At 40.6% G+C, this 23,150-nt stretch overlaps 3 protein-coding genes across 3 annotated transcripts; 2 read left to right on the top strand and 1 right to left on the bottom strand.

The window, feature by feature from the left end:
- Positions 1-76: 76 nt before the first annotated feature.
- phf13 (PHD finger protein 13) lies at positions 77-6,335 on the bottom strand. Its single transcript, XM_068720422.1, has 5 exons — positions 5,938-6,335; positions 4,987-5,088; positions 2,938-3,117; positions 2,431-2,851; positions 77-2,332 (listed from the first exon to the last, which is right to left on the bottom strand). Exons 1-5 carry the CDS (start codon positions 5,980-5,982, stop codon positions 2,100-2,102), a joined length of 981 nt encoding a protein of 326 aa, XP_068576523.1. The 5' UTR covers positions 5,983-6,335; the 3' UTR covers positions 77-2,099.
- Positions 6,336-11,287: 4,952 nt separating this feature from the next.
- On the top strand, positions 11,288-15,973 carry LOC137879644 (uncharacterized). The gene is made up of 4 exons (XM_068720534.1): positions 11,288-11,531; positions 12,880-13,328; positions 14,020-14,063; positions 14,147-15,973. The coding sequence occupies exons 1-4, from the start codon at positions 11,354-11,356 to the stop codon at positions 15,111-15,113; spliced, it is 1,638 nt and encodes a 545-aa protein (XP_068576635.1). The 5' UTR covers positions 11,288-11,353; the 3' UTR covers positions 15,114-15,973.
- Positions 15,974-17,281: 1,308 nt separating this feature from the next.
- LOC137879664 (heme transporter hrg1-A-like) lies at positions 17,282-22,129 on the top strand. The gene is made up of 3 exons (XM_068720562.1): positions 17,282-17,714; positions 19,467-19,634; positions 20,895-22,129. The coding sequence occupies exons 1-3, from the start codon at positions 17,585-17,587 to the stop codon at positions 21,029-21,031; spliced, it is 435 nt and encodes a 144-aa protein (XP_068576663.1). The 5' UTR covers positions 17,282-17,584; the 3' UTR covers positions 21,032-22,129.
- Positions 22,130-23,150: the final 1,021 nt, after the last annotated feature.

Raw genomic sequence — 23,150 nt, 5'->3', positions numbered from 1 at the left:
ATTTTGAGAATATTGCAGATGGAGCAGCACGTATAAGAAAATGCCCTGAGATAGTACAAAGACAAAAAGCCTCCAGTTAAAATGGTAACTCTTTATTTACAATAGTTTACAATAGTTTCACAGAAACAGTTTGCACCACAGTACAGACAACGCTTTCTCAATAAGGGGATAGGATAACCCGAGATCAGAATAAACGAGCTGTATCACAATGAGCAAGGCGAACGTTAATTACACTGATGTCTTAAAGACGCAGACTAAAATTACACATTTGTGCCTGAAGATGTCTCCTCAGGTTCTCATCAAGGCGTGAACATCCTGAGAAACAGCAAATAGTTTTAGGTCTTGAAACATCTTGAAAACATCACAACCTGATGTTCTTTAAGATCTGGCGATTGCTGGGTACGAACTAGTTAACCAACATTTGTAAAACCCAGAAGACAAGAGAGCAGAGACCAGCTTGACCACTTTTGAACTCTTAGAAAGTCGTATGTTCTTTACATAAACATTCATTGTGTGTGTTAGTCAATGATTCTGCATTGTAAAATCCCATCCTGGACTAATATAAAAAGGTTCTGAGTCTAAAATCTGTCACTACAGTATGGCTTTTATATAATCAGAAACAACAGCAGATGGCACATGAATAACGAAGCTTAAAATCCAATTACTCCAAGTACTAGGAAAAAAGTGCCTTAAAAACAAACCCTTTTTCCATAAACCTGCTGCATTTGGAAGTGACTGAATACTGCTGTGAAAGCATTAGTGAGCGTGATGAGAGAATGAGATGTGTTCTTCTGATCTGACCTTTCAGGGACAAAACAAACCGACCCGTGGTACTTTGTAGATGTCCATTTCTCAAAATCCATTGAGCCATAGCATCACTTGCATTGCCAACACCCTCACACAATGACACACACACACCATTTTAACTGGACTTTTAAGAGAATCTTTCTAACAACACTTTTTTTTTTTTGTATCTGTCGATACTTAAACAGGAAGGCCATAGGAGTTCCCTTCTATAAATATACCTGTCTCTGAAAACACTGTCATGAGCATGGAACGCTTGAAAACCAAGGTGACTGGAAAATAAAAGTATTTATGAATACAGCTGTTCAATCCTGTCACAGAATGCAGCAAAAACACTGATCAGAGGAAAAAGACAACACCTTTACTGAAAACATCTAGCTTCTTTTTATCTGTGAATTAACAATATTTCTGTTGAAATAAGAACACTTTGAAAAGCAAATTGTGGGTACGCATTATAAGCGTATGTGTGGCCAAGTACCATTTTGATTTTAGCGGAGTAGCCTGAGGCAGGAAGACAGTCTGCGAAGTAGACGGGAGAGAGACAAGCGCTCGGTTCAGTTGTACAGGCTTCAAGCCTCAATTATATTCTTTCACAATGTCTTAAATAAAACAGAACAACATACATATGAAGCGGATGCAGACTCTAGTCTCTTTTCCTACATCTTTGTTCTATTGGATTATACCTCAGCTTAATACTATAGCACCATCTGAAGCAACTAACACAAGGCGTAACTTGTTAACAGTTAATGGTGTAGCAAGAAGCTTGTAAGAGAAATCAAATCCAGTTTAATCAGAAAGACAAACCTGTCCCCATGACAGAAAGGTCATATGGGTTCTTTAAAAACAAAACCCCCCCAAAAAAGTAAGAAAAGTGCAAACTGTCTTTTCCACAAATCCCAGCATGCACCATAGTGGGTGGCAGTTGTGAGGGTATTCTCTCTATATGGCAGTTCAAATGTTTCCAGTGTTCACGAGACACCAAGTTCCAACAGTAGGTTTGCTGCTATGCTAATGTCATCTACAGACAGACATCCATTCAGTGATTGCCTTACGCACAGAGTCTGTAGGGAAGCAGTAACAAACCTTAGGAAATCTAAAATGACACTCAAAACTGTTTCCAAATGGGATAAGGGCTCGGGGATAGGTCCAACAAAGTGTTAGAAAAAGAGTTCATGGCTGATCATGAAGGACAGAGGACCGAAGGGTGCGAGACCTGCATTTTGAGGAAGGGTCAGTCCAGCAGGCGGAGGGGGAAGCAGGAGTGGAAGGGGTCAGAGTTCAGGTCCGGCCTGGGGTCAGTCTAGCAGATGCTTACGTGGGCCCACGCGTGAGCGATGAGAGCGGCGGGCGTCCAGGGTTCCATGTGACTCTCGGCAGCTCTGGCATATGTATGACTCCGGCACGTGGCTCTTGCGGATCTTAGCACACGACAGGTGGATCCAGGTGTTACACTTGTTGCACTCGATCATGGCCCGGCCCGCAAAAGGCTTCATGCAGAAACACGTCACCAGGTCCCACGAGTCGTCGTCTAAGAAGACGTGAGAGAGAGCATACGCTGAGTTAAGCTTGGTCACTTTGTCACACTTGTAACAATGCAATACAATGAATCAAAGAAGAAACCCTTACCAGAGTCTACCATGATGTCCTCGTCCTCTCCCGATCCATCTTCGTCTCTGAACACCACCTGTTTCCCCTGGCGGAACACCGTTCTGTTTCCTGAAAGGCCCTCCACCTTCTGTACCTTCACCACCCCTTCTTCAAGGTCTTGACCGTCCCAGTTTCGATGCTCCTCATTGGGCTCCTCCTTGCAGGGGACCGAGCTAGGCAGGATCTGGGGATGGAGAGGAATGCTGATATCATCTTCCGGCTCTTCTTTGATCATTCGGCCACCAAAGGAGACGGGGTACTGCGGCTCTGGGACTGCTGAGTGGGCCTGCTGAAGCCCGCTTTCTTCACCGGCCACATGCTCCCTCTCCTTTCTCCTTTTCTTCTTCTTCAGCTTGTCAGCTTTCCTGCGGTCATCTGGGTGCAGGGTGGCGATTGTGTGCTGCAGGGGGAGAAAAGGGGGCATGTATGTTTAAATGGATGAAGATGAACATATGAGGCTCATGGTGTCACATCGATTCAACTCACATCTTTCTTGGTGTGACTAGACATTGTGGATCCTGGCTGTGGACGTTTCCTGCTCCTGTCCTGGGGGACCTTGGGCGGGCGCTGTGGGCAGGATGTTGGGGGTCCTGGGGTCCAGCCATCGCTGTCAGCTGTGCTGCCTGTACTGTTGGGAGGACTGGAACTACTGCGCAGTGGAGAGTCCTAGAGCAATGTATGGGAGAACAAAGGGTGAGTGAGTTCAAACTTCCAGAGATAAAGCTGGTAATTAACAGATTCATCCACTTAACAATAAGATTCCTGATTATACCAATGATGATACCAATCAACACATTGCATTAAAGCATTTGTACTTACTTGCCTCTGCTTTAAAACAATACGAGCATGATGCTGGAGAAATGTGCCTGTCTGTCTGTATCAGTCAGTTTGGCTAACAGCTAACACACTGCTGTACCTCACTGCTAAGCAGGCAGACAGCTTGGTGAGTTTGCCTTTGTGTTTTATCAAGATTGTATGAAGTGTTTTATACAACAATTCCAGCCCATTGCTTGTATAACATTCATACCCTGGACCCTCCTAGCTGGCTACCCCATACCCTTGAGGAAGGCACTGTACTATCATGACAGCTTGAATGTTGGGCTGCACTATTTCTAATATTACATTTTTCGACTGTAATTCGGACCTCTTTGAGCCTGTGACAACAAATAAGCTGTATTTACATTACCGAGGTGATCTGGCGCATAAATCATCATCGAGTATCAAGACAAGACAAGACAGCTATGTACCATGTGATGACATGTGCGGAGACGAAGGGAGCAGCAACGTAAACAATTCTAACATGTCTTAGAGGGAAACAGAAGATCAACGGTAAAACCTTTGACGGAACAACCACAACGTCACCAAAACAAGTCGGAATGTAGAAATCTCTGTCGCTGACAGTGAGGAAGAAGAAGAACATTAAATAATAACAATGATGCTGTATTCTCAGGGGATGGCCTGCCCATAAGGCTGGGTCTGCCCCTAGAGGGTTTTAACTGTTGGCGTTTGGGAGAAAAAGGGTGTGTGTGTGTGTAACAATAGATACCAAATACAACACTGTAAAAGCCGCCTCCCTTTATAACAGGAATTATTAGGGACAGGGATTCAATGTTTTGGGAAGTGGGGGGGTACATGTTTTAATGACTATGCTTTTACTAAAACTATAAATGTTTTCAACCATAACATATAAATATGTTACAAGGAGGAACGTGGATATGAATTGATGTACAGTGTAAACAGGACTGCTTGCCATACAACAGAGGGCTAAGTTAACAGTGTAGGTGAAGGAGCTCAGACCGATGCAGCAAGCTCGGCAGAATGCCATGAAGCAGGAGTTACACTAATAACAGGGTTGTAACTGAAATCTTGCATACAAAAAAAGTATTCTTGTAATGTGAATGGAAAGAAAAAGGTTAGTTCTTTGCAGAGGGCGCGCTGAAACTAAAATAAACTAAAGAGACAAAATAATCAGTTGAAGATAATCTCATTGTCTGACTATCTGCCTCTCTGTCCTAAAATAGAGGAGACACTTCAATGAGCCAAAGATAACTCAACATCACATATACAATTTACAGAGTCAACACAATTCAGGATTAAATAAAAGACATGCTTACTTGTTGGTAAGTATCTATTAGTTTCACTACACCTTTCCGAATAATGACATCCACCAACAAAGTCTAGAGCGCACAGTGTCAGTCACAACAGATATGAAAGAATTACAATAAAATGATTACATCAATGTGGTCAATAAATATCCTCTCAAAATGCATTTTCTGTCGATTTTATTGATCTGTGTGAATATTTTATTTTACTTTTATGAATTTTAGGATGTGTTATCCACTGTACTGTATTTATTTTTGTTTAGTTTTTTCTACTTTACCAGGATATTTTCTCAGCGGTTTACATGTGGAAACATACTTACAACAGTCCTCAGAGGACAATAAAGATACTGTTAGCTGAAACGAGTGCATGAACAATATAAGATGATAATAACTGTAACGTTAGCTACAGGCACTAACTGCCTCGTTTACTCACCTCTTGCGGGTATGGGATGTAACCGGCATAAGCCAAGACGAAAGTGCAAAACTTGTTAAAATCCTCTACTGTCCTCCTCCTCCTGTACGGCGGACTAAAACCCTGAAACACAGTCACAGCAATGGAACATTAGCCACATGATCAAACCTACAACTCGCGACATGGCGTTGACATTAACGACAATTGATCGACACACCACTATGACGTTGCTCTGCTAACGGACACTCACCGTCGGCCCGATGCGACGGGCTGATATTGATATTGGAAAAAAACAAAACATGTCGACAACCACATGCTAGAGTTTGATCAATCGCACGGACACGTTTCTTTCTGGACTTGTCGGTTAACATTCCCACCGATTACAAAGTAAAAAAAGACAGTTAACATTAGTTGGGTTGGCCAGCAATAGACAGCAAATAAGTAACTAAATGCTAATGCTAAGAAGCTGTCTGCTGGTTAGTATCGACAAAGTTTAACAAACAAAACTAGGAAGCAACAGATAAACTTAAGGCCGCCAAAGCGTCAATAATATGTCCGTGTTAATTGTTAACTGATAAATGCAGATGGCGTAAATACAACGCTTAGTAAGCCAACGTTAATGTTAGCATATTTCGCAATGGTGATGGAATGTTTTCTTTTCGATTAAACGTTAAGCTAGCTTTAGCGTCAATTCTCTTATAAAGTAGCGTCTGAAGTAACCACGATGTGCCATTCTTACACACAGCTTTTAATAGTGAAATTTAACAGTTTGAACTGAGCTTTATCTTAATGCGTGCAACTTATTTAATTTTTGCACCAGGAGCTAACATTATGAGAACATTAGCGCGGTAAGCTAACGCTAACCAGCAGCTGCTACACCGTGTGGTGACAACCTCGATCAACGTCGTTAGCCATGTCTGCAAACTAATGTCACTCACTGTAAAACAGTAAAAAAAAAAAAAAAGCACGTACCTCCGACTGATATGCATGGGATGTCGATGGGTCCATGTCACCCATCTTCACAGAGTACCTGGCCACCTGGCGTTTTGTCAATAACGTGACAGGCTAGAGCAACGAGCTACTCGACCGTAAACACACGGAGGTTACCTAGCTTTTGCTTGCTAGATACCTAACATTATAGCTAACGTCGTCTACGTTACGTTACTTGTGCTAAAACTCGAAGCAACAGTGTTCACTCAGTTGTTCCACCAACGATAACGATGACGTCCACCTACTTGTGCTCGCGTTATCAACTAACGTTAATCGTCTCAAAGTTGAAAAACGTGTCTCCCGTAAATAGTAAACGTTACTACTGTATTTACACCGGTCTGTTGCTTCAGTACGCAGACTGCTAGTAGAGAGGTTCACTTTAGCTGTCACCTGGTAGCTCTTATCATCTTCTGTGGTGGTTATTGGCGTTTGGCAAATGCGTTTATGGGTGCATTACCACCCCCTACTGGGCTGGAGTGCGAAGCAGTAGATTGGCAGAAAAAAAGAAGAAAATATCTCTCTATTTTTCTTGTTGTTCTTAAATAATTACGAAAGGAGATTTTGTACTTCCCTAGATGCTAACATATTCCCTAGGGCCCGAGCAACCGACAACGTCGGGCCGCAAAGGCCCTATTGAAATTCGAATACACATAGTACATCGGGTGCATATTTGGGGGACTTGCCATACTCAGAAACTCACCAAATTTTGCACACTTGTCAGGCCTGGTGAATATAGCCATCTGATATAGGTTGCATATTTGTGTGTAAATAAATGGCTCTCTAGCGCCCCCTAGAATTTGGACCGGCGACGCCCCTTGGCCAGTATGTACGATTTACTTGAAATTCATCACACGTCCACCTCCGATAGATCTACAAAAATGCCTCTCAGATCCTTAAACTCCGCCTACTTACATTTTCCGCCATTTTTAATTTTGTGAAAAACACATTTTTGCAAAATTCTCCTACACGCTGATTTCGATTGATACCATCGATTGATACCAAATTTGCTCTGAATCATTATTGGATCTACATCATCAAAAGTTCTCTGTGTGTTTACAAGATAAGGACCAATAAACTTCTTAGGGGTGTGGCTTATATATCGAAATACACATAACTTCACAACCATTTGTCCTAAAATCACCAAATTTCCAGCATATGTGCACATCGCATCCTGTAACATACCCTGACATTTTCATTTCATTCAACCACTAGGGGGCGCTACAGTAAACCCGCCATGTTGTGCTTTTTTGTCACTTTTCGCAGTGTTTAGCCTTTGTACTTTAACAAACTCCTCCTACAGAATTCATGGGATCAACCTCAAATTTGGTCAGGATGCTCTTCAGGCCTTTGTGATGAAAACTTATCAAATTGGTGAGTTTTCATGGAAGAACCTTGACGTGGCATAGCGGCCATTTTGCCTCATTCGGCATGAACAATAAAGTTGTTATAACTCCAAGGTACATTATTCAATCTGCAAAAAATTACATATGCATGATGCTAATTCAAGAATGAGCATATATCAATGCCAACATGTTCAATAACCCAAAGCACATGAGGAAAAAGGAAATGTCACATTTTATACTTTTATTTACTCCTCCTAGCCAGTTGACCAGATCAATCTCAAATTTAGTAAGGAAAGCCTTATGACATTGAAGACGCTTCATCATGAATATTAAAAATTAATAATACTTCCAGTTTTGGGTTCACAGCAAGGACACACAGTTGTTTATGCATGTTTTTGACTATATCACTTGTCGCACCGCGTTGGTGACCGCAAGTCATGTTGATCCCTCGACGGTGACTATATCACTTGTCGCACCCACGTTGGTGACCGCACGTCACCCGTCGATGGTGACACAGAGCAGTGTGTTTTCGTCTCAGCAGGAGGTGGAACCCTTTTGCAGTGTTGCATGTATCCAGGTTTCCCTCTCACCTCTTCACCTTCACAGCCGTGTGGGTGACGAGTGTGGTGGAAAAAAATATTTTTCACCTCCCTGTGAGAAACAACCAGATGACGAACTTCTTAAAGTATTAAAACATATTTAATGAACAGACAGTTTGAAATAATTCAGCTGAATGGATAGAGCTCTTTCCCCACGGATGGTTCGGAGGTCTAACAACAATGAATGGACAAAACAGAGTATATATATACATTATCTCGTCTCCTCTCCCTTCACCCCCCTTCGCAGATGTCGTCCTCTGTCTGCCGATGCACCCACCAAGGCCATGTCCTCAGCCTTTTGGCGGGAAGAGGGTTAGGTGGTGAGATCAGGATGACACTACTGCAAGTCAGAAATACTAAAATACCTTTAAGTGGTGACATAAGGATAACACTACAGAAAGAAAGAAATGCTAAAATACTTTTGACATGAGATCATTTAAATTAGTCTGGTTGGCCTCGTCTGCATTTCTGCAGGTTTTAAGCAATACAAGTTAACTAAGAGAACGGTATGATAAATTTCTCCAACAATGAGTAGTATCTGGTACGGTTCTTGCCACCGCTTAGCCTTCCATATTTTTACCATTACAACGGCTAGAGCGGCAGACAGCTGGAGCGCCGTTAAGTTAAGAAACATTACAGTAAACAGTGAATTTGCAAAAGGAAATCTGCGTTTTCTGACAAACGGCATCCGATTTACATGACTTTTACAAGATGTGGGTTACACTTGATATAGAGCAACATAATGCATGTTTGCACATGTTCTGTAGCGCCACACAGCGAATACAGGACGCAGTGGACTATTTGCAAAGCATAATTTCCAGCGTCAGTCAGTCCACGCGGGAAAAAAAATTCCGATTCGTGGGCGCGCTGCTGGAGGATGCGAGGGCCTGTTCATCGCTGCTCACAGCTTTAATTAAATATTATGTTCTGGAGATTAAAAGTGTAAATTGCATAGTGGACCATCACTGTCTTCCAAACTAATGTATGCCTCATAATTGTGCTTGTGAGCAGATTCATCAGATACATGTGAAAACTGCCTTCTAGTGTCAAACTCTGCACATAAGCTACATCATTCAGCACAGTGAGGGTCGTGCATCCAAGTGAAGCAATAAGCAAAACACATTTTTAAGTGGAGGGGGACTATTAAAAAATACATCCTCTCATACATGGTTCCTCTAAGATGAAATAAAAGTAGCTCTAATAAGTCAGATTGTCATGAGCTCAGACAAAAAAGCCCTGTTTTCAGTTTTGTGACAATGGCTTTTCCAGCAAATCCAATTTGAAAAGTAGGCAGATTTTCTCAACTCATAAAGGGACACTTCATCCTTAAGCTTATCAGACAAATTCAAAATGTGGAGATAAATTCCACTGAACAGGAAGGGTATGAAAAAATGTGATCTCAAAAGTAACTAAAACTGTAAAGCTGTAATGGAGTAAAAAGTACAATCTTTGCCTGTAGTGGTCTACAGATGTAATGGAGTGGATAAAGTTGCATACAATGGAAATATTCAAGTAAAGCACAAGTACCTCGAATTTGTACTTAAGTGTACTACTTGAGTATGTACTTTTTTCACCACTGGTTTTGCCTCAATCACCCCAAACAGGTGCAAGGCCGAGATCCTCCTTGTGGCACCGCAGTATGTGGCAAGCGTTAGTCAGGCGTCAGGACTGTGGCACCTCAGTGACTAGTCAGTGGCAAGCGTTAGTCAGGCGTCAGTCAGGTGCCACAACTGTGGCAAGCGAGCGACACTCGTTCGGCACCCGTCAATAAGCTGTCGAGCTGAGAACACCCATTGTTGTTACGATAGGTCAGCTGCCATAAATCAGTTTTATCATCATAGTAGATTCTAATTAACTGGAGAAAAAACTTGTTTTCTTGTAGATCATAAACTCTGAATATAAACAGCGCCCATTGAAATCGGATGGGAAATGTAACTCAGTAATGGTCTGAATAAGTCAATCTATATAGCTGGCTTATAATGGTATGCCTGTGAGCAACCAGGTTCAACTTTTACTTTATTGAAATACTTCCGCCATCAACGTCATGATTTAGACCGTTTTGAAATAAAAATACAATCTTTACTGATTATTAGGCCTTAATAGTCAAAGATTATCAGCTGCAATAATCAATAACTAATACGTTTTTTTTGTTTGTTTTTCACTTTTTCGTGACATCCAAGCATCTACTGAATGACCCTGACAAGTGGTTATGCCTAAATGTTCGAATACCTTTTAAAAAAAATATGTAATATTTTCACTCTTCCTCTGCTTATATGTAGGTGTCATTATGTGCCACAAGCTGCCAGTGCCAACAGTTGTCAGAGTAGTGCCACCAGGCGTCAGCCGGGTGGCACTAGGCGTCAGACGATTGCCACTACTAGTCGGGCAGTGCCAACAGGCGTCAGAGGAGTGTGCCTCCCTGGTTCTTGTACGTTTTGATAGTCTGTTTTATGGATTTTTTTTTTTTTTCTTTTGAAGAGCGACGCAAAGTAAGACAGGTAGTCCGGAAGTAAAAAAATGTCAAAATAAAAGTCAAGGCAATAGAATGACCGTATGCATATCAACTGTTAGTCTATGGTGCAAGCACATACCAGGGTAACATTAGAAGAAAAATAAATAAATATAAATAAATAAACGTGGGCCGATGGGAGTATGCTAGCAACAACAGTTGACTACATGCGATTTAATATTAATGTATCCATGTACACAGCAGCAATAATCAAGTTTTCGATTAATCTGTTTATTGTTTGATGCAATACAGTTCGTAATATAGTTTAATCAAAATCCTATCGTGAAAACAATGGGCGTTGTCAGGAAATGTGGCTCCACCCGCTCAGCTCGGCAGCTTATTGACGGGTGCCGAACGAGTACCGCTCGCTTGCCACAGTTGTGGCACCTGACTGACGCCTGACTGACGCTTGCCGCTGAAGTGCCACTGAGGTGCCAGTGCCACAAGGAGGATCTCGCTGTCTCTCCCAAACAGGTCATTCAAGCCATACCACAAAGACCGAGTTTCATTCCAAAGACTCACCACTGTTCCCATTTTTTCCCATTGTTTCCCACTGCCACATGTACTGAATCCATAAAAAGGTAACACCTAGTAAACATTTTAAATTCTCTTTCACATGTGGAGTATTAAAACCATACAAGTATGTCATTAATATATAATATGGTTATATGCTAACTCATAAAAGTAGAATTGAAAAATAATTACTAACCATGATTAATTAATCCAACATTATTAATAGTGGGTACTAATCCACATATATTGCCGAACGTCGCGAGGAGGGCGCTAATTTAACAAATTGAATGTAAATCATAAAGAAGAAGACTTTTTCCTCAACGGAAGTTCTTTTTTTTTTAATGTTCCGGTTGATTTTTGTGGTTTGAGCTTCCGCGCGCGTCGACGGGAAGAAGTCAATCTCAAAATATTTTGACCGAACATTATTGTTAAAGATGTCGAACGGCAAACTGCAGCACTTCAGGCGCTTTTTAACCGAACGCTTTACTTCTGTGGCCGTGGAGATATTCGGAGAGATTGAAACTATTGTGGAGGCTTACTACGAGGAAAACAAACATCTGCGTAATGTTCTGCACATGGTGCTTAACCCTGAGATAAAGCTACCGAAGATAGGTGTGTTCACTTACTAACATTAGTTAATAGCTACAGCGCAATTTTAATTGTTGAAGTAAGTTACATCAATGTGAGGTTTATGTCTCTGCATCAGGCTGAAAACGAGCCCACGTTAGTTAACGTTAGAGCTGAACTACATAATGAAACGTATCGTTAAATAATGTAGTAATAATAATAATAATAGTGTAGTGGTTTAAACTGAACTGTAACGTTACATTGTCTACACCTTATGCAAGTAAGTGCTCTCCTTGAGTACACCTTTTGTGGTGAATGTTCTCCACTTAAGTATTTGTGTATGCTATATAGCAGCATACTTTTACTTAAGTATTCTCCCTCAACTTATACTCAACTCTCAAATTACTCTTTAAAATAAACGTTGTTCAAGACCAGAGGGATGTACGACAAAAGCAAGTTTGACACAGGCAGACTTTCTTTATTAGCTGGCTCGACAAAACCTAAAACCTTTGGGTATCACCAAAGAAGCAGCAGAAGACGTGAAAACTAACAGAGCTACGTCTCCGCCATTTTGGACTAGTTAAAGGCGACTGACTCCAGTAAAACTTCATACATACAAAAGTAAAACTAAATTATTTATTTTTCATTGTCATTTATGGCATGTGCTGAATAGAAAAATATATAGAAACATGCTACCTGTATATCTATTTATTTACTTATTTAGTACATTTATGAAAGAATCATAGCAGCAATTTGTAAACATTCATTCAGAATTGTATGTATTTAACAACTGCAACTTTCAAATCATGGGTTAAGATTTACAAAGTCAAATCCAACACACTGAATATTATTATATTCCCTCAGCTGAGAATCTGAATTGTTTCTGGAGAATAACGCCAGAAAGAGATAATGGAGCTACTCGGCCTCTAAACACTCTCCCTCTAAAAACAACCCTCTCTTCAATCCCAAAATCTAAACATAACGTCCTGCGGAGGTTGGTTAGGAGTACAGCACGACAATCCTAACCAGGTTAAAAGAGAGCCACCTTTGTGACATTGTAAACTGGCATTAAATACCTTGCTAACCCATTGAACTAGACCTTCGGCAGGGACTATAGAAACTACCAAAACAGCTTTGAAAATACGTTGATAGATAAAACCATCTAAAGAGTATGAGTACATCCAACCCTGGGTGCAAAAAAAGATCTCAGCATGATCAAACTATGAATAGAGAGCTTCACTTGTCTCCCTTTTTATCTGTTCTACAGCATTGTTTTCTGGTGAGCAGAAAGAACTACAGCTTCAAGGGGCCCATACTGTGGCTTTATTCTTTTTATACCCAACGTGAAGCAAGCGATGTATAAATACTTACTTCATTTTTTTCTCTGCAATAGATGTTACCCAATACACTAAAGCAGCCACAGACGTCAGAGAGCGGCCCTCTGAGCTGCACATTAAGGTGGATCCGGAAATATCAGAGCCGCTGCCTAAAAAACCTAAAGAAGAGCAAATTGAACATGACATAAGTTTGGGATCAGAACAACAACAACAACAACTAGAGCCGGGGGAAGTTGGTAACTTCATTGCCCATGTGAAAAGTGACCCCAAAGAAGAAGAAGAAGAAGACACCAGCATCCCCTGCATTACTGACTCATTCCACATAAGAGTGGTTGAGGTCAACCCAGACTCTCCAGGAACTCTCTCAGCTGATGAAGATGAGGACTGTTACGCAGCAGCCTCGCATACAGTCCCAGATCTCCCACAGCTACCCAGGAGCGAGGAAGGCACGAGTAGAAGACGGGAACTTCAAAAACGGGATAAAAAGTCAGCAAAAGGCTCAACGGTAAGGTTGATTTAATGCCCTAGAACCCCATTGATCAAAAGCATTTCATGAATAAATCTAACTGCGACAGGCTGGAGAAGCTTTGTGATGTCTTAAAATAACACCCAGTGATTCAGAACAATGTTGTAGTTGGAAGCAAAGATGTGTGGTTGTTGAGCTGTGTTTAGAAATGCTCCTGACTGACTCAGGTACAGAGCTAATGTTCCTGCTGAAATGTTTTAGCAGCTGATCAGTCAATGGCCAAAAAGTATCTATTTCTAAATTTGGAAATAGATACTTTGAATGTATGCTTTTTTTAAAGCTGATGTTCAGGCAAAGTAAGCATTTTTAAGATTGCTTTGGGCTGTAGTAGCTTCTGATGAGAATTACTTTTTCCACCCCAAGTAAAAGTGTATAGTTTTTAAGAGGTACCGAAAAACCTGTATTTTTCCAGCCATGGATAAGTCCTAGAGAATTGCAATACAGAGCAAAATGTTCTGGAGAAAATTAAGTTGTCCCAGATGAGTTTTTATCGTGCAACTTTGATCTGAAGATGTCCTGGAAATATCCCTAAAATGATCCTATTAAAAAACACTGTGACGCCCTTAAGGACTGGTATAGAATGTCTCGTTCACATTGTGAGCCTGGTTTGTTTTTAACAGTTGAAGCGTGAAATAATTATATTTTTTCTTTTCCTGCTACAAAATGGAAGAAGCCAAAGTGCTCCCTGCAGAAAACCATGCTAGAATTACCAAGGTAAGAATGACTGCACTTTTATAATTATGATAATTATATTTTAATTTATGATATAGCTAATCATTTTAAGCTGTTTCATACAGGATGGTGCCCCACCAATCTTTCATTCCTGCCCCACCTGACTGCCGGTCCTTTTTGACAAGGCTCACAGAAACCTTCAAGGATTTCCCAGATGACAAGAAGCCTCTGATAACTAAAATGGGCCTCACGGAGAATGTAGAGTTGGTGGACTGTGCTTTTGGTAAAGTCCCTAAAGGTTGCCCCCTTTCCTATCAGTGCCCCGTACCATCAGAAAGGGATTACAGGATTCACGACGATGAACCCCCTCGACCGCTGCTCCCCCTGGCTCATCACAGACTGGAGCCGATGTCGACCGTGCCTACCCTCAGCGCCAAGGAGCAGGAACACATGGACGTCATGCAGATCACCTGGGAGGCGGCGCGCATGCTGGAGCAATCCACGCGAGGATGCAAGGAGGAGGAAGAAGAGAAGCTGAGGACTCTGCGCTTGACCAGCCGTTTCATGGAGGTCTGCAAGCTGAAACCAGGAAGGACCAACGCGGAGCACCTGATATTCAAGATACAGAAAGGATTACCCCGGTGCAAGGCGGCGCAGATAGAGGAGGAAATGAAGGCCGAGGCACTTCGGGAATACTGTAAACATTTGTGCGTCAACTGGTCCCCCTGCGGGTTCGTCGTCCACCCGAATGCTCCGTGGCTGGGGGCGCTGCCCGATGGGTTGGTCTACGACCCCAAGGAGACTCCCAGCTTCGGGCTGGTGCACTTCAAATGCACCGAGTTCAGGAGCTTCATCGAGTGCAAGTTCCTGTTCTGCCCGGACGGAATCCTGCAGCTGAAGAGGACCCACTCACACTACTGGCACATCCAAGGAGAGATGATGGTGACGGGCACGGAGTGGTGCGATCTGCTGGTGTTCTCCAGAGAAGACATGCTGGTTCAGCGCATCTACCGAGACGCGGCCATGATCAAAGTCATGAAGAAGAAGTTGGATGATTTCTTTTATTATTACTACCTGCCATGTTTGTTTTGAACTGACGGCCCAGCTTGAGTGTCGTCCCACACTGCTGTTACACAGTACTTGCTGGTGATTGGTTGTGAGTTTCAACAGATTGAGTGTAATTTTTTTTTTCTGATCACTCATGTTCATCTGGCGTTATTAAACAGACATCGTGTTAGTTTCATTCAGTCTCTGTACTGTTTCTCATTGAAGTATGTTTTCATTAACCACGGATACATTATTGATCTTTTGCAGTTTGTTTTTCTTTGAAATGACTGTCGAGAGAGCCAGATCCCATAGGTAATACTAAGCTGAAGTTGAGTTTATATTTGTCATGTTTACCTCTCTTACTGCTCTCCAGAGGTGTCCTGTTCTAGGGCTGCACCTACTGTAAAGACTCTCTTTTTGTTTTATTGATTAATCTGCTGATCATTTACTCGATTATTCTATTAATCATTTAGTCTGCAATTGTCAGTAAATAGTGAAACATTTCTACCTCAATTTCCCCGAACCCAAGCTAACATTGATGATGTTTGACGTTTTTTCCGTTTACTTTCATAAACGATTAAGAAAACCAGCAAATATACACGTGTGAGAAGCTGGATTTATATTTTGACATTTTTACTTAAAAAGACACATGGTTGATTACTAAAATTGTTGCTGCTGATTATTTTTTTGTAGTTTGTTTTATCGTCAATTTGTCAACAACTTAAGTGTTCTTTCTCATCTTGGTTGAGTTGTGCTCAAGTTTTTCATCACATAAGAAGCAGTTCAGGTTCAAATGTTGGCACAAATTTCAAGAGACTACCAAAGCACAATAATTGGTAGTGATTCTGCAGTTTGATGTTAAGCAGGAGGTTTGAATGTTCCAAAATAAAGATTCTTGCACAATACCCTATTGATTTGCTCCTGTCAATGCTTACACTTTCCTTACACTTCAAACCCTTTCAGGTCTCAGGTCTTAAACTTAAGACCTGAGCAAAAAAAAAAAAGCAAAAAAATCTAATTTATTCATCTCTTCTAACTCCCACAACTTACACTGTTCATACACAATTTACTGAAAGGGATTTCATTGCTTGCATTACCACACTGACAACAATTTTACTTATTTTACAATTCTTTTTTAACAAAAACTAAATATTTGAATGTATTACTTTAACTTCACATCTTAAATCCTTTCAGTGCTTACACTTAATCAACACTTCAACGTCACTCGGAGCTGAAACATTTCAGTATTTCAAGTATTTTAAATGTTAAATTACAAAATGTAATAAGCGAGCACACATACATTTTTTAGTAATGTAATGTTGAGTCATAGTTTTAATCACATGTGTACCAGAGTGTTGAATGAGAAATAAAAAAAAGACACACACACTCTTCACTTGCACATGTATGTGTGTGTAGCAAGTCCCCATATAGGTGCATTTGAGGGTCTTCTCTCACGCACTGAGACACAATAGTCTAGCTGGCCTCTGAATGTCTGAATGAGTAATTAGCAAACAAAAGGGATATATTGTATATTTCAGGTCTGAAACTATCATTTTCATTTACAGTTAATTGGAGGACTGTGATGATTTTGTTTATCATATACGACAAACATAAATGTCAAAATCTGAGAAACTTCGAACTAGTGAATGCCATTTGTGCCTGAAAAATGATTGTAACGATGAATTGATTCTCAATACAGTGGCCAATTTTCTGTAATTCTTCTGTCAAATTTAATCATTTGACTAATCGTTGCAGCTCTAATATACTCCTGCATAACCCATACAACATATCAAACATGAGCTATATTCTGCTCATTTAATGTATTCTGTTGCTTCATCAAACGTGTAAACCCAGTTTGTGGCAAAGGGAAATGAAACCGCTGCAATACTTTTCTACATATCAGGTTTTAGTAAGGTCAGAGGTAAAGGACAATATTTGAAGAAAAGGTTGAATTCGCAATGATTCATATTATTTTTAAACACAGCATTGGGGTCACTGGCACCCCAAACGATGAAGAGGTAAAGCCAATGGCAACAAAACATAAGGGCTCAGGTGGAGTGTTGTTTTATTTGGCCTCTGCTCCTGTAGGGGGCGATGTGTCCGCTCACCCTGTGAAGTAGTCGAGGACTGAGCAGCATCTCTTTGGTTAATAGCAGATGACGTCGCCTGAAGCGATGTATTTTTTTTTGTTGCAGCTGGGTAGAAAAAAAAGACAGTTATTCTTATCAAAAAACGCGTTGTCATGTTTCACTCTTACCCCACGTGCGTGTGTGTGACAACAATTATTAGTCAGCAGTTCTCACACAGTCAGTCACATTGTGTCCTCTAGATTAACCGGATACAGTTGTTTTGAAATTACCAGCTTGCTGCTCTCGCTCAGGCACACACACACACACACACACACACACACACACACACACACACACTCTCTCTCACGCACACACACGCACTTGTGTCTCGTCTCGTTGAGTTTGTGGGTCAGGGTGCTTTCTGACCACCTTTGTTTTTTTGTGAAAATGGCTGTTAATAAAACATACATTAGTATCGGCTATGCCTCGTTTGGTATGCTCATGGGGTTTTCTGCGTTCCTGGTGTGGAACATCGCGTTCAAACAGCCGTGGACTGCTGCCATGGGAGGACTGTCAGGTAAACACTGTGTGATTGTTTGCAACAGTGCATTTTTATTTTTAGCGTGTGTCATGGTAGACCACAGGTGTCCTGCGCATGTTTTTATTCCAGTTTTCTGTTAAAATGCCAGAGACCCGCTCCTCGGGCTGAAGGTGCCCTAGTTACTAAACCTACTGATCGTACAATATGAGCCTGTAGTTAGACAGAGAGCACAGTGCAAACGTGTTTTTGAAGAGCAGAGATGTCAACTTATCAACAGTGTCACACAATAAGTCAAAGTGTTTTATATTTTATATCTATATATATTGTCAAAATCAAAGCAATATATCCTGCTGCTGATTTTTCATTTCATTTATTTTTCTGTTATAGAAGCTAATTAAATGATTGGAGGTATTATAAAGTGCAGAAATATCAAAACATGTGCCACGACATTATGGCAGTTTTTTCATAGGTTATAATAAATAATGCTAGTATAATAAATGTTATGATACAAAATATTAAAAGGACAGTATCATCCCACATATAAACGGCCTGTATTTAATAATAATTTACAAACATTTTCGAAGCATGTTCCAGTGTTTGAATTGTGTAATAGTACTGTTCATTTAAAGACTCTCCAAGTTAATTTTGACATTGTGCTTTAATGAATAGAAACCACTGTTTGCTCGGAAGGCACATAATTGCATAAAATTGAAGGCAAATATTTTGCATTAGTGTAATTGTTTGATAATAATATGATCATTTCTAAGTGTGGCTCTGATTTGACATTTTGAGTGTTGAAATGGATTATTATAAATGACGTCAGATCCCATTCAGTCTACCAAAAAAAGATAGAATGTTAGCTTCATGCATATTCACGCAGTGAGTTGTTTCCATGTATGTAACCTTTGAGCTGCTGTTGAGGTTTGTAAGTCCATATCTATAACCTCTGCACTCAACTGTTCCCGGGATGTACTGTTATCAATTTTAGTGACGTAATACATGTTCACAAAGATAAAACAGACTTGTCTGGGCTCTTTGTAATTTAAGGAGCGTAGCATTGTTGTCATTCTCTCACATAAATAAGATTGCATACATGAAGTCAACCTCATTCCCTAAACCGAAACATTACTGCTATATGAGAAGTGGACTCACACCCTGAATATGCATTTTCATTTTCCAAATGGAAACGAGCTTCAACCTGTTTTAATGAGACACCAACATAATAATATTTTCCCCAACAAAAATCATTCACATCCATCATTTCAGTATTATGAAAAATGTGTTAATTCTCCAGCTTTCAACAATGGTCACCCAACACAGACACTGATGCTGCTGTCAGATTGCTCCAGTTACAGTGAGGGTTGTTAATGGTTGGTGAAAAGTTGGGTTAACTGTTACATGTGGCGGAGATTCACAAAAAGAAAAAGGGGAACATAAAGAAAGAAGTGTGATTCATTAACTCAGCATTTTGGCAACATGCTGTGTCATGATGTGCCTGAAGATGCAGACTCACTCCTGATACCACCATCAGTTCATGACCTTACAAACTCAGGTCGACATCTGTTACAGTTAACATCTGCTGTGTGTGTGTGTGTTATTTTTAAAAATGGTTTTGAATGTTGTAGCCCATCGTGTACTTCATTACAATGCAACACTCACATGGCTGCCCTGTAAAAATAAAAAAATGCTTCGCCTGCTCAAGAAATCTATCGATGTGTAGTTATTAGGTCAAAGCAGCTCTCGTCTAGTCTTCTGTAAGCTCACCTGTCAGTTGTGTTTGTCCCTCAGGTGTGCTGGCACTTTGGACCATGATCACTCACGTCATGTACCTGCAGGACTACTGGAGGACCTGGCTGAAGGGCCTCAAGTTCTTCTTCTTCATCGGGGTCTTCCTCTCTCTGTTGGCAGTTGTGGCCTTCCTCAGTTTCCTGTCTATTGCCATCAGCAACAAGCAGTGTAAGTTCTTCCACATCGCCTTCCTGCCTCACATAATTTGGTGTTCACGCTGTTCTTCTCTCAATGTGTTTATGTTCTGCAGTGTGGTATAATCAGACCAAATGCTGTTTGTCATCACACTGAATACACACAAGTAACAGCCCCTACAGACACGATGTAAGTTAATATGTAAGTGGTTCACAAGAGAAAGATCAGACGCAATAATGTAAATAATCACAATAAACAAAGAAATTAAAAGTTGCAGCACAAGTTGAAATAACTGAAAGAAGCTGGATAACGAATCAGATGATTAAATTATCGGAGCAAGTTTCTCCAGTTGAGAAAATGTCAGAAAAGGTTGTCCCTCTTACACAAAATGCAATATGCAGTGCATTTGTTTGTCTGCTATTGCTAACTTTGTTTCATTTTGTCATTTTAGTCAGTTTTTCACAGTTCAGGCCAAATTAACAAACTGCATAAAATGGACATAAGTCAAAAAGAATTGAAAGATTTGACCCCCATCTTCTGAGATCTGTTCTTGGTCATGGTGAATGATATAATGTGTATAATTCAGAAATCAGGTGTTAGCCTTCTATTACCATTTGATTTGAACATTGTTTATATTTATGAGGTGTTGACTGATAGATTTTTTTCTAAATTCCCTTTCTATACATTTTCATTGTCTTCACTTGTCAATGTGGTATTACATTCTCCTTATTATAGGATTTATTTGTTGTACCTTGTTTACCAGCAGAATTTCATTCCTGCTCCACTTTCCTTTTAGTTTCCATTTCAGACAATTTCCATATATTTCTTCCCTAATTTCAATATTAATTGCTACTGCAGATATACCACACAAATATATCAACTTTAAAAATTAAATCACATAGTATTTGCAAAATATTATGCTATATTGCTATTTTATTTAATCCTTATTTCTGATTGACATTTCTCGCTCAAAGCATAGATGTGATCTATCGTGTGATCACTTGCTCTCAAAGGCTACTCACTTAGCAGTAAGTAGGAGTAAGTCCGTTGATTAGTCCGTCTTTTTGGCACTTTCAGGGAAGTACTTTTATACTAGTAAGTTGGATTTGTAAATCTTTCGTAAGTGTAATTCTTTAACGTTTATATTAGTATGGGTTAGTATGTTAGTCAGTCTTGTGCCTGAATGGGAGCAAACCTCTTAGCCGTGTTCCAACATCTTGTGGCAAGCCTTCGCAGAAGAGTTGCTAGTTGCTATAGCAGCAGATTAATGGCCATGGTCTCTCCCTCCCACAGCCCTGTCTGACCCTCGGAGTCTCTACCTGTCCTGTGTGTGGAGCTTCATGAGCCTGAAGTGGTCCTTCCTGCTCGCCTTGTCCGCTCACCGCTACCGCAAAGAGTTTGCCGACATCAGCATCCTCAGTGACTTCTAAGGGCACTCAAACACCCTGCAGTGACTACACAGACTTTGGAGTATGCTCGCTGTTCTGGCTTCCCAGCCTGAGAGTCCAAAGGTGTTGAAGGACATTTTAAGAGGAATCAGAACAAAGGTTGGACTACTTTGTGTTGTTGATGAGAACCCTGATCCTGGTTACTCCATTGCCTTCTTGGCCCAAACCTCCTCATCCTTTTTTTTTTATCGTGTTTGCAGGGTTTGTCGCTGACTTGGCCACTTTACAGACAGATCCAGCCCTATTTTATAAGATGTTTGATAGATTTTCATTTCCTCAGCACCCTGCTTAGTCATGTATCTGCACAATTTCTTCATGACAAAATAAATCCAACAAATGGTAATGTTTTTCATGACTCAGTGAAGGGAATTACTGTGTTTCCACGCAATCTTCAGTGGTAATTATTTGTTGCAGTTTCATGCTGTAGCCCCTAGAGGGTGCCATCTTTCCAACAGTTAAACACCATGTACAGTACAGGACATGTGCTTGACGTCCCAACTTACATCTTATTATTTAAAGAAATGTTCTTGTTCAATGAATGATGAAATGTTGCACATACAGCAGTCAAATGGATGAAATCTCCATATCGCAGTGCATCACTCCTAATGGTGAATACATGATGTATATCCAAGAACCTCTTTAACAGAGCGTGTCGAGGTCCTGCAGAGGGCAGGTCACCCAAAATCCTGCAGCATCAACACGAATGCTTTCATGTAATGAGCACCACATGTCCAGGTTTGAGGTGTTTTGTGGACCATGAAGGGGCATTTCTAATGTAAAGAAGGATTTTTGTATTTTTTTTTTATCAGTTTGACAAACGAAAGTAAGTGTAAGTGTGAACGTGGGCCTCAATCATGGCTTTAATTTGTGACAGTAGGGACACCACTAATATGCATGCATGTTGCTTTGCATTGTATTGTCCTCATCTGAACTGTTAATGACACTTCTATTGTGGCTTCATGAGATTATTTTTGCTGTATTTCCTTCTATCTCTGTACATGTTAGAAATCAAGAATGAATGAACGCAGGTGTGCTTGTATGCGTCTGAGAGTCATGATAATAAAACGTTTTTTAGTCATCCCCTGTGCTTTTGTTGTGAATAACTGTTCCTCTTTTTTTAACAAGTAATATTTTTTTTGGTACAGTTTCTGTTCCCTCAAAGCATTTAGTTTTTAAGGAATTTCAGCAGCAAAAAGACATTTTTTTATTTTCTTCATAAGCCTTGTGACTTTCATGTAGCATGAGAAAGTGTCACAGGGGCAGAATTAAGGTGCTACACATCCTTCTTCCTACCAACCCTGGGTCAGGAGGGTCAGTGTCGGGCATTAAAGTGGGATTTGCACCATGAGAGGAATAAACCACTTTCCCCCACCCACCCAATCCACATTTATGAAGAAAAACCTCCCCACAGCATTGTAATCGCAACTGTGAATGCAGGTCAATAAGCTGCGCTTTGAAGTCAGGCAATTATTCCATCCATCCACATTTATATTTTGCCCCTCAAAGGGAAAGTTTGGGGGGTTAGGTGCAGAGAAGTTTTCGTGTATGATTTTGTTAAGGCAGCCGCCTGATAGGAGGACTTTGAAGTTGATGTGAAAAATATGTGACTGAAATATTACAGCACTATCAGTGTTTGGTGCATTATAACTCATTAAGTTATTCATTTACATGACAATATCTGGTGAAGAAATGTATCTCTTGAATCCTGCAGCTGCTCCCAAGTGTAACGGAAAGTGAATCATGCATAGTGTTTCTTTATTTACCAGAAGTATCAGAACTTTGATCCTAGAGAAGCCACTATCATTATTTCACCCTCTTTGTTGCTTTCCTGCATCCTTCCTCTGTTTTAAGGACATTTTTGGTGGTACTTATATCTTAATTGCGTTACACTGGTTTGTTTGTAAGCCCCCAGAGTCTCATTGCGTCAAGGTAATTGCGATGTTGTGGTTAAATCACCATGGCAACATTTTTTATCTGGCCGTTATAAACTTCGACATTAAGAAACTGAAAAACAATCCGGCTCACTTTCCACTGAGCAAGCTGGGGGCTTTGGAACCAAATGCGTCCTATTAAATTTATACACCAGCCTGTAAAACGCGCG

The sequence above is a fragment of the Cebidichthys violaceus genome, unplaced genomic scaffold (genome assembly GCF_023349555.1).
Source record: "Cebidichthys violaceus isolate CVI_PGR_0920_01 unplaced genomic scaffold, fCebVio1.0.p SCAF_25, whole genome shotgun sequence".
In the NCBI taxonomy this organism is placed as follows: Eukaryota; Metazoa; Chordata; class Actinopteri; order Perciformes; family Stichaeidae; genus Cebidichthys; species Cebidichthys violaceus.
The sequence above is the reverse complement of the archived record's forward strand: the minus strand, read 5'-3'. Positions and strand labels throughout refer to the sequence as shown.

Coding starts and splice junctions, on each gene's coding strand:
- phf13 (XM_068720422.1), bottom strand. CDS start 5,982: ATGGGTGACATGGACCCATCGACATCCCATGCATATCAGTCGGAG. Junction 3,118..4,986: donor ACATCCCATACCCGCAAGAG/GTGAGTAAACGA, acceptor ACATTGCTCTAG/GACTCTCCACTGCGCAGTAG. Junction 2,852..2,937: donor CTAGTCACACCAAGAAAGAT/GTGAGTTGAATC, acceptor CTCCCCCTGCAG/CACACAATCGCCACCCTGCA.
- LOC137879644 (XM_068720534.1), top strand. CDS start 11,354: ATGTCGAACGGCAAACTGCAGCACTTCAGGCGCTTTTTAACCGAACGC. Junction 11,532..12,879: donor GATAAAGCTACCGAAGATAG/GTGTGTTCACTT, acceptor TCTCTGCAATAG/ATGTTACCCAATACACTAAA. Junction 14,064..14,146: donor ACCATGCTAGAATTACCAAG/GTAAGAATGACT, acceptor TGTTTCATACAG/GATGGTGCCCCACCAATCTT.
- LOC137879664 (XM_068720562.1), top strand. CDS start 17,585: ATGGCTGTTAATAAAACATACATTAGTATCGGCTATGCCTCGTTTGGT. Junction 17,715..19,466: donor TGCCATGGGAGGACTGTCAG/GTAAACACTGTG, acceptor TTTGTCCCTCAG/GTGTGCTGGCACTTTGGACC. Junction 19,635..20,894: donor TGCCATCAGCAACAAGCAGT/GTAAGTTCTTCC, acceptor TCCCTCCCACAG/CCCTGTCTGACCCTCGGAGT.